This window comes from Schistocerca piceifrons, chromosome 2 (assembly GCF_021461385.2).
Source record: "Schistocerca piceifrons isolate TAMUIC-IGC-003096 chromosome 2, iqSchPice1.1, whole genome shotgun sequence".
Taxonomy (NCBI): Eukaryota; Metazoa; Arthropoda; class Insecta; order Orthoptera; family Acrididae; genus Schistocerca; species Schistocerca piceifrons.
The window spans coordinates 420,294,441-420,306,480 of record NC_060139.1 but is presented as its reverse complement, the minus strand read 5'-3'; the positions used below and the strand labels follow the sequence as shown (position 1 = coordinate 420,306,480).

The 12,040-nt window shown below is 40.0% G+C and overlaps 1 protein-coding gene across 1 annotated transcript in view; it reads right to left on the bottom strand.

Annotated features, from left to right (window-relative positions):
- LOC124775860 overlaps positions 1-12,040 on the bottom strand; it is a 416,537-nt gene that overhangs the window by 383,844 nt on the left and 20,653 nt on the right. Inside the window, exon 2 of the mRNA XM_047250694.1 lies at positions 606-748. Coding sequence (XP_047106650.1) covers positions 606-748 — 143 coding nt within the window. The remainder of the gene's footprint in view (positions 1-605; positions 749-12,040) is intronic.

Here is a 12,040-nt window from a genome sequence, read left to right as displayed (position 1 = left end):
CAGTTAATCTGCAGATCACAATTTCTTTTAATTGTGATCAAGACTATTAACAAATGAACAGTATTTATATGCAAGCCATTATTGTTATTTATCTTCAGATTCAACTGCCAACCCCAGCACCAATAATTGATCCTCTGCAGGTCTCACTGCATTTTGCTGGAGACGTACGACATTGCAACATCCCTACAGACAACAGAATCATGCATGAACAGCCGTTTGTTACGTCCAATTAACAATTAACATGGCTTGGAGTTCTAAGTGAATTTGTCAACTAGTATTACTTTTACGAAAGTTTTTGCAGCACTTCTTGTCTCATCTTTTCCCCAGATAATGAGATGGATTACCCGATATATATAAATCTATATTCTCTTGTTTATATAACATTACTTTCACATTTTGTGATCTTTAGTATTTTACATTTTAACATATCATAATTCTTTCCCAATTGGTGAAATGTAACTTAAGATAATTTCTAAGGCTTCCACGAGTCTACCCAGCAGAAAGTATTCTGTAATTATAATCACAGAAGTGTGTGAGAAACATAATTTACAACAGCCCAAAATGAGTGTATAATTATGTAGTGAATATGGAAAATAAATACAAACTTGCAACAAGCAGCCACGAGCCTGAAGGATCAAAACACATGGCTGAGATCATACGGCTATTATCTTGGTACCATGGGATGTGTCGCATAACGGGCTTCTCATTATCTTCATTGCAAAGGTAGTACAAACAGAGATCACCTGACCTGTAATATGAAAGAAAACAAAATCTCATAAATGTTACGAGGTTAAAGAATTCGTAAAAGTAGTGTGGCAGACATTATATGCATGTAAAACCAGTCTTTAAAAAAGGAAAAACGAACAATTTGTAAAACATCAGTAACTTCTACTGTTCATTCCCCCTTCCCTCTCAACTCCCCCTCCCCCCCCCCCCCCCTCCCACCACTGCTCCCCCAAGCCCCAAGAGTTGATGCAAGTTTCATTGTGCCCACATTCTGAATAGCACCTTTCAGGCAGCAAATGTAAGCACGCATCAATTTAATAGCAGTTTACACACACACACACACACACACACACACACACACACACACACACACACACACGCGCGCGCGCACGCATGCACGCACTGAGGCTCACGTGTGTTATATCATATTTTACATTGTCATTTTGTTGTAAACTTCAGTCACATTACAAGAGTTTAATTCTTTTAAAATACACATAACACAAAATATGGTTCATCATATGTTAGTTCCATTGTTAGTTAAACAATTATAAATTCACTGGACAAAATAATAGCTACCCCTTAATAGGATACAGTGGTTGCTTTGGAATGCTGCAGATTGTGTACCATGTTGTCATGTGGCCTTTCATCACCGAGGTAAGTAACTGCAGTGAAGTGGTTTGTATGTGCCAGTCAGTTGTATGGAATCTGCGCAATAAGATAAATCAAAGTGGAGATACGACAGAATGGCAAAAATGCACTATCATGTCTGGACACACTCATGACCACATCGCAAATGATGTGATGTGATTTGTTTGTGTATCAAGATGGACCGTTCAACAGATCTACAGAGAATCGTATACCACTCTCAGCCATGTAATCTGGTATGAAAACAATTGTCATACCAAGATATTAAAAGACTGAGACCAGAGAAGAGTCATGTCTCGTGAATGACAACTGATTTCAAACCTGCCTGGAACTCATGCTGTCAGCGAATGTAGGTCCATCTTAACCAGTTTGTGACCAATGCTGCCAAGGAACTGCATGCAAGTGATGTTTCCAGCTCATAACACAGATTCTGTAAAATATTAGGTTGTAGCATAAGTTCACAGCATTTTTGTTTTGCATGTTAATATTCTAGTTGATATAGGTTTATTTATCAATTTTCATTTTATATTTGTAGTTTACTATTGCTATTTGAGTTTACATATTGCCATTTAGTCATCTGGAGACAGTGAGGGGAGCTGTGATCCAGCAAATGGAGTGCCCAATGGAGAAATCAGAATATTTCCAACAAATTCTTCTGTTTGAGTTCAACAGAGTGGTAACAGCAGAGGAGGCAGTCTGAAACATTTGCTCTGTGTATGGGGATCATGCCAAAGGAGAGCGCACGGCAAGAAAATGGTTTTATCATTTTAAGGAGGATCATTTTGACATTAGTGACTCTCCATATTCGGAAAGACATTCGCTGTTTGATGAATATCGTATAAACGTATTAATCCACCATGATCCACACCAGTGTACTCGAGAACTGGCAAACATGTCGAACTGTGATCGTTCCACCATCGCATGACATTTGCATGCAAGGGGGAAGGTTCAAAAATTGGCGGGTACCACATGCTCCAACCCAAAATCACAAAAATCAGCATGTGGCCATATGCTTGCTCATCACCAATTGGCTTATGACCAAGCCAACCATTCCTATCCTGCATTGTTACTGGTGATGAGAAATGGTGTCTTTATGCTAACATAAGGAAAAGAAAGGAATGGCTGAGCTCAAAAAAAGCAACAGTTTCCCATACGAAGACCCATTCACATCAGCAAAAAAAAAAGTTATGCATCTGGCGGAACAGCGACGGTATGGTGTACTATGTATTGCTTCCTTATTATCAAGAACTGAGACGTCTCGCAGATGCAGTTGAAGAATAACACCCAGGAAAACTGCATGAAGTGATGCTACTGCATGGTAACATCAGTCTGCATTCTGCTAGACTAACAAAAAAGAAATACCGAACAGGAGTTGGTTTGGGAAGTCATTCCGCACCCACCTTATTCACCTAATCTTCCTCCCTCAGTTTTTCACCTTTTCTGTTGTCTATCAATAAACCTCCAAGCAACATTATTTCTGGATGAAAATGCTTTTCAAACATGGGTCAAAGAGTTCTTCGTCTGAAAACCAAGATTTCTACTGTCACGGAATCAGCATTTGCAGACTGTTGTTATAGTGAAGAATATGTGATAGATGACTAAAGTCCGCGTTATGTGTATCTGTTGCAGTTATTAAACTTATGGAAAAATGCTACGAACTTAGACACCAATCTAATAGTTGAACAGAGGCATCTAGTGTGGTCTGAAAATTCACAATTTTGCCTTGTTTCAAATGATGCAAGGCGTTGAGTGTACCACTCGTCCAATGAGGGGTATAATCCACTATGTATGTAGGGTGTACATGCCAGACACAGTTCTGCATTTTTGGAGAGTTTCTCGTATCATTCACATTACTATGAAAATGAACTAGGATTTTTATTTACACCTTATTGGTGGCTAAATGCTGCCCTTTCTTCTAGGTCTTCATGACAAATATACTACGAACACAGTTTCCCAAAATGACAACAGCAATGTTCACAGATACATACCTGGGTTGATGAACAACCAGGTGCCCTACTATGCCTTTACTGGGTTGCTAAATCAGCTAATCTTGCATGCAAAGGAAATGTCTGGTGCTATTTGGAAGTGGATGAAATGTAGCAAACAACACCTGAGCAATTAGGGAGTTCCTCAGCACGTAATAATCAATTAGGGCCTTCAGCTATATATGGCATGCCTGAAGAAACGTGGATTCTCTTGCTCATGAACTGATGACATTATCACAGTTAGAGGCAGTGTTACAACGTATTAGCATGGTATCCTGCAAGTGGCTAATTTTTTGTCTGTTGTGCTTGTATTAACTGTAAAGTTGTACATGTCCTGGAAGTGTGGCAGAGCAAACATGAGAGCTTAGCTTGAGGTAAATACATGGTTTTTATTACATATTATGAAAAGGATAGTTGCTACTCACCATGTAGCAGAGATGCTGAGTAGCAGATAGGTACAACAAAAAGACTGTCACAAAATACGTTTTCAGCCGACAAGGCCTTTGTCAAAAATAGATCACCGACGCAAACATACAAACGCAACTCACACGCACATGACCACAGTCTCTGAAGCCACACTATTAGTAGTGTCTGTGAGTTGCATTTGTATTTGTGTGAGCGTGTGTCTGTCATCTATTTTTGACAAAGGCCTTGTTGGCCGAAAGCTTATTTTGAGACAGTCTTTTTGTAGTGACTATCTGCGACTCAACATCTCCACTATAAGCTGTGTAGCAACTATTCTTTTCATATTATTATTATTATTATTATTATTATTATTATTATTATTATTGCAGTTGTGATGCAAGAAAGAGTACAAAAAAATCACAAAAATTAAAACAGAAAGCATTTTTATTTTGTAAACATGATGTAAGGGGCACAAAAAGCAGATCTCTCTCCTGACTGGAGAGTGATAAAGTTTAAACAAAACCTATGTTTTCTAAACTTTACAAAACGAGCAGATATTGGAAACTTCTAGAACATTTAAACATGTTACCAATTTCGACACATAGTTGAAGGTCAACAGTTCACTTTTTACATGGCCTCAAGCTGTTACAATTCTTGAGTACTGCTCCAGTGTTTGGTATCCACACCAGGTCGAATTAAAGGAAGACATTGAAGCAATTCAGAGATGGGTTGCTAGATTCATTACCAGTAGTTTCAAACAACATGCAAGTGTTACAGAGATGCTTCAGAACCCAAATGGGAATCCCTGGAGGGAAGGCAACATTCTTTTCACAGAACACTATTGGGAAAATTGAGAGAACTGGCATTTGAAGCTGACTGCAGAACGATCCCACAGTCGCCATCATACATTTCACACAAGGATCATTAAGATAAAATATGGGAAATTGGGGCTCGTACAGAGGCACATTTTTCCTTCACTTTGTCTGTTAGTGGAATAGCAGAGGAAATGACTAATAGTTGTACATGGTATCATCTGCCACACACCATACAGTGGCTCACAGAGTATATATGTAGATGTAGATGAACATATCCCCACAGAAGTAGGGTCAGACCGCTCCAGCACTGCTGATGAAAGAAGTTTGTGGTACTGACATCTCCGCAGTGTCAGGTACAGATGGTGTATTGTATCTGTCCTTAGTTCGTGGGTATAGCCTTCACTGCAGTAAAAGCTATTTTTAAACCTCTGATCAAGATACAGGTAGGATAATCGTGCATGTTGATGTGCATCTGAGGGCTTTAAAGGAGCTGTCATATGGTGGCTACAATGATGTGTGGCTTGCATCATAATACTGTTAGACACACTGACTTATATATGTCTTGAAAAATGAGTGGATATTTGGCACCATTTTCCTTTAGTACTGAAGGCTGGAACATGCAGAGTTGTGTACTGGACTAAGTCAGATACTTAAATATTGGAAACGTATCAAAAATTCTCCTGGTAGACATAATATTTGTTTATAGCTTGAATAAACAGTTTTTGCATTCAGGGAACCTTTGACAATACCTCACATGACAATCAAGACTACTGGTAGAGTATCTGTCCACTCTTCAGAAGTTTAATATCTGAGGATGTCCTTTAACTGATGGTGTGAGCACTATACTAGAACTTTTGCTGAGGGACAGTAGGCATTTGTTCAAATCCCGGGCATTTCTATGAATGTTCCTAGTTCTTTGAATATATGAGATTTGAATTGTTGGCCTTGATCTACGGTTACAAATGTTGGTATACCTGATCACATGATACATCCATTAAAGAGTGTCTCCATTAGGAGAGCTTCTGGCCATTGCGAAACGCTGTCTACTACCATCAGCCAGTCCTTACTGCCTTCTGATGGTGGTACTGGTCCAACAATATCCATGAGGGCGTGATGGTTTGGTGGAGCAAAAGTGCCAAGTGAAGAGGCGACTCATTCCATTCCACTTACAACATTCCATTGCTGGATGAAACTTCAGCAACCCTTTTATCTTAGGCCAAAGAAGTGCTCTCTCGACTAGGTGTATTGTTGCTTTAACTCCTTAATTGGATCAACTCTGAAATGAGGAGATGGCCTGCTGTGAGATCTCAGACAACATACATACACACCCACACTCATGCAAATGCAACTCACACACACATCGGTCATGTGTGTGAGAGGTGTGCTCATATGAGAGAGAGAGAGAGAGAGAGAGAGAGAGAGAGAGAGAGAGAGAGAGAGAAGAGGTGTGTGTGTGTGTGTGTGTGTGTTTTGTCTATTCGGACGAAGGCCTGTTTGGCCAAAAGCTCTGTTTGACAATCCTTTTGTTGTGCCTATCTGCAACTCAGCATCTCACTATGTGGTGAGTAGTAACAATATTTTTCATAATATTGTCATTATTCCATCCTGGATTTTACACCATTTTGAATCACACGTAATCTGTGGTATTGCTCTCACAATGAGAAAACAGTGATACACTGCATCCCGCCACCGAATGCTTTATGTCCTATCAACAGCTAGTGTTCCCACCTGCCACGTGTGATGGTTATTGCATGTTGACGTCAAACGTAGGCACTTGTCACATTAATGTGACTGGACCATGGATCTGTTGTAGGTAGTCTTCAGATAAGGCATTCAGTAATATTTCACAGGATACCTTGTCATACCTACCAGTATTGAAGCTGTAATTACCCCATTAGTTGTTGGATGATGAATGTCTCTTCTGATGATTACAGTATGATCAGGGAATTTACATAAATGCAAATTGAGGTTTCGTTTAAAGTTTTCAGGTAAATCAGGAGATGAATCTGGTAACTGACTGAATGATCCTATTACAATGCCCACTCTTGATATTGGGTCTTGACCAAACAATCTCACATGCAGCTTAAATTTCTATCTCAGTGGATTTGATTTTCTCGTCTACTGCGACAACTACTTACCTTCATTTTGCATTAGCCTATCCTTTCAATATACGCTCTTAAATTTTCTCCAAAAATCTCCCTGCTGTCAACCTCATGTTTTAACCAGCTTTCTATATTTAGTATTATGTGAGCTTCACAGTGTTTTAGGAGCACTTCAAACTTCAGCAACCTGTGTGAGTGCTTCAGCAATTAACAACTAGGATTTTAATGCTCTTACCTGTGGGGGGCGGGGGATTTCTTTGGATCTTACACTAATACTTTCAGGTCTCCTTTAGCTACCATTATTTGGACTGGATGGAGAGTCACCTAAATTAAAAAATCATTGTGTGCACCCCATACACAGTCAACTACTGGGATAGCAGCCCCTGATGTGTAGTGCTCACCTGCTTCACTTAGGGGGACCTTACAGTTCACAATCCTATGTTGGAAGTCAGAGCCCAGTTTATTGCAGAACCTTCGCAGTCTCTGGTTCAAGCTTTCCACTTGACTCAGAACCACAGAGCCGCAATCTGTTTTCAGGACAATCATGTAGATTGTGAGCTTCACTGAAACTCCACAAGCACTGCTGGTGTTATCAGCCTTCTCTGCCAGTTGCTGAAATGATCCCAGTATGATCTCAGAGCCAAATAACAGGCATTGTTCTTTCTCAATGTGTGCCACATTCTGCAGTTGGTAACACCCTGTTTCCCCATTGGCTGCCAGAATAGACTCTTCACCAAACTGAATGTGCTCCCAAGCATATAAACTGGATGTACATGGTGTTTCTTCTCATCCCCTTGGTACCATTATTTGGTTTACATTTGGACTGCCAAAGATTTGCGTCTGCCTCCTCAACACAGGAAACAATGCTTTTTCCAGCAGATGTAGTGAGTCTCACTGGCTCAGCTTCAGTTTCAGTAGAAGACAGCAACTGGAACTTGTTGGGATTGGTGTAGCACCCTAAGTTCTACCTGTCTCCCCTGATCTGCTGTGTAGGATGTCTAGATCTATCACTGACTCGCCACTCACAGTCCAATGGACAAATAGTGATAGACCTTGTATTTCCTGCAGAAGAGACAGTATCCATAGGAGTGGATAGTATTTGGGGTACCTTTGACACACAATTCTCAGTAGACCTCCAAACACACCCATTTACAGTTACCTTCTAATCACTTGACAGTCGTCAAGGCACTTTATAGTTGACGGACAACAACTAACTTGTCCTGTGCCCGAGAACAGCATACAGAGTGGCGCTGCATTGTGTCTGATGCAATATTTTACAGAGCAGTAAACAAATAGCATTAAACTATGTTTTTAATTTATAGGTCTGATTTGTTACAAACATCATCAGTAGCCTTTTAGAACTGAAGTGATCTACAGCCAAAATGAGATATCTGTGCTGTTACATCAGAAAGTAATCACTGAACTTTATTTTATTTATTTATTTATGCATTTATTTTACATGGCAAGATTAGGGCCTTCAGGCCCTCTCTTACACCTAACCAGGCATACTCAGATTCAACAAATTTCAGTTTCTACAGAACATTAAGGACATATAACATGTTATACAGTATTTATGTTAAAGAAAAAAATAGAGATTATAAACGTAGTACAATGATCATTATAACAATCAAAAAATAATTATAACAATCAAGAATAATAATAATAATAATAATAATAATAATAATAATGGTAGTAGCAGTAGTGACTATGTATATGAAAGTAAACATATTTTTCTTTTATGAATGTCAGTCCTATTGCTAGTTGGGAATTTTCTCGTTATATTCTTGCAGCTTGTGAGTTATTCTCATCAAGCAGAGTCGTAAGACGATAGAATGGGGTGAAAGAGATATAGAAGAGGTAGATAGGTTAGAGGAAGAGAAATAGAGTGGTAAAATTCGAAGCTATGATGGAGAGGCGAAAGAAAGAGATGAGAGGGGCACAACAATGGTGGCTATACCATCCCTAATATGTAAGTCTTGAGTTCCCTCTTGAATGTTGAGTGGTTCTGGATAAGATGCAGATCACAGGGGAGCGCGTTCCATAGTCTTATGGCTGAGATGGAGAATGACACGGAGAAAGATTTTGTGTTATGTAAAGGTACAGCCAAGATGCTAGACGTATCCGATCTGGTATTGCGGTTGTGGAATGATGATAGGTATTTAATGTGAGAAGATAAGTATTGAGGGCACCAGTGGCTACAGTGTTTCGGAATTACGTCTTCCACAAGGAACGATACCTTCTGGAGGTTTTAGTGAAAATGTAGCAGGTAAGATAGTCAATCCATAACTCATCAAATTCAGTTTGTTGACCTTTGCAGCTTCCCTGAGAGGCCAATTTAAGTCATGTGGAATGGAGCTACTTGATATGGAGTTTAGTATCAATTGAACTATGAGAAAGTAAGGTACATTCTTCCATCATTGTCATTTCTTACCATGGCATACATAGTTTCACACAAATTAGTTGCGATTTTGTTAACGATACCCATGCCTAATCCTGTTAATACGATATAGCCATGCCTGTGTTGTTCTGATTACGATGCAAAGTTCCTTTGGACATGCATGCATGTTCAAAGTAACAGGCACTGCAGTGACCACAGCCATTACAAAACACATCAAATGAATTCAAAATTGCAAATAAGGACAACCATCAGCTGTAGAATGGAATGACGACATCGAAAATTTGTGCCGGACCGGAACTCAAACCCAGATTTCTCACTTATTGCATGTAAGTCCAAAAGAACAGGCACTGCGGCGACCACAGCTGTTACAAAACATATCAAATGAATTCGGAACTGCAAATAAGGACTATCATTAGCTGTAGAGTGGAATGACGACAATGAAAATTTGTGCCAGACACTCAAAGACAGATTTCCTGCTTATCGTATCTATCTACCAACACCGGGCAAGCGACATTCAAGTACAACGTTTGACCTGTATGCGAATATACATAGTGGATGTACGAGTACAGGTCGTAGATGCTTGGTTGACAACATATGAACGTTTCCTCTGGCCGTGACTCATCCACGGATAGTCAAATGGTAAGGTGAATACATGCGATAAATAGGAAATCCCCCCTATGAACCATAGACCTTGCCGTTGGTGGGGAGGCTTACGTGCCTCAGTGATACAGATAGCCGTACCGTAGGTGCAACCACAATGGAGGGGTATCTGTTGAGAGGCCAGACAAACGTGTGGTTCCTGAAGAGGGGCAGCAGCCTTTTCAGTAGTTGCAGGGCCAACAATCTGGATGATGGACTGATCTGGCCTTGTAACACTAACCAAAACGGCCTTGCTGTGCTGGTACTGCAAACGGCTGAAAGCAAGGGGAAACTACGGCCGTAATTTTTCCCGAGGGCATGCAGCTTTACTGTATGAATAAATGATGATGTCGTCCTCTTGGGTAAAATATTCCGGAGGTAAAATAGTCCCCCATTCGGATCTCCGGGCGGGGACTACTCAGGAGGACGTCGTTATCAGGAGAAAGAAAACTGGCGTTCTACGGATCGGAGCTTGGAATGTCACATCCCTTAATCGGGCAGGTAGGTTAGAAAATTTAAAAAGGGAAATGGATAGGTTAAAGTTGGATATAGTGGGAATTAGTGAAGTTCGGTGGCAGGAGGAACAAGACTTTTGGTCATGTGAATACAGGGTTATAAATACAAAATCAAATAGGGGTAATGCAGGAGTAGGTTTAATAATGAATAAAACAAAAGGAATGCGGGTAAGCTACTACGAACAGCACAGCGAACGCATTGTTGTGGCCTAGATAGACACGAAGCCCATGCCTACGACAGTAGTACAAGTCTATATGCCAACTAGCTCTGCAGATGACGAAGAAATTGAAGAAATGTATGATGAGATAAAAGAAATTATTCAGGTAGTGAAGGGAGACGAAAATTTAATAGTCATGGGTGACTGGAATTCGACAGTAGGAAAAGGGAGAGAAGGAAACATAGTCGGTGAATATGGATTGGGGGCAAGAAATGAAAGAGGAAGCCGCCTGGTAGAATTTTGCACAGAGCATAATTTAATCATAGCTAACACTTGGTTCAAGAATCATCAAAGAAGGTTGTATACATGGAAGAACCCTGGAGATACTAAAAGGTATCAGATAGATTATATAATGGTAAGACAGAGATTTAGGAACTAGGTTTTAAATTGTAAGACATTTCCAGGGGCAGATGTGGACTCTGACCACAATCTATTGGTTATGAACTGTAGATTAAAACTGAAGAAACTGCAAAAAGGTGGGAATTTAAGCAGATGGGACCTGGATAAACTGAAAGAACCAGAGGCTGTAAAGAGTTTCAGGGAGAGCATAAGGGAACAATTGACAAGAATGGGGGAAAGAAATACAGTAGAAGAAGAATGGGTAGCTTTGAGGGATGAAGTAGTGAAGGCAGCAGAGGATCAAGTAGGTAAAAAGACGAGGGCTAATAGAAATCCTTGGGTGACAGAAGAAATATTGAATTTAATTGACGAAAGGAGAAAATATAAAAATGCAGTAAATGAAGCAGGCAAAAAGGAATACAAACGTCTCAAAAATGAGATCGACAGGAAGTGCAAAATGGCTTAGCAGGGATGGCTAGAGGACAAATTTAAGGATATAGAGGCTTATCTCATTAGGAGTAAGATAGATACTGCCTACAGGAAAATTAAAGAGACCTTTGGAGAAAAGAGAACGACTTGTATGAATATCAAGAGCTCAGATGGAAACCCAGTTCTAAGCAAAGAAGGGAAAGCAGAAAGGTGGAAAGAGTATATAGAGGGTCTATACAAGGGCGATGTACTTGAGGACAATATTATGGAAATGGAAGAGGATGTAGATGAAGATGAAATGGGAGATACGATACTGTGTGAAGAGTTTGACAGAGCACTGAAAGACCTCAGTTGAAACAAGGCCCCCGGAGTAGACAACATTCCATTAGAACTACTGACAGCCTTGGGAGAGCCAGTCCTGACAAAACTCTACCATCTGGTGAGCAAAATGTATGAGACAGGCGAAATACCCTCAGACTTCAAGAAGAATATAATAATTCCAATCCCAAAGAAAGCAGGGGTTGACAGATGTGAAAATTACCGAACTATCAGTTTAATAAGTCACGGCTGCAAAATACTAACGCGATTTCTTTACAGACGAATGGAAAAACTGGTAGAAGCCGACCTTGGGGAAGATCAGTTTGGATTCTGTAGAAATATGGGGACACGTGAGGCAATACTGACCCTACGACTTATCTTAGAAGCTAGATTAAGAAAAGGCCAACCTACGTTTCTAGCATTTGTAGACTTAGAAAAAGCTTTTGACAATGTTGACTGGAAGACACTCTTTCAAATTCTGAAGGTGGCAGGAGTAAAATACAGGG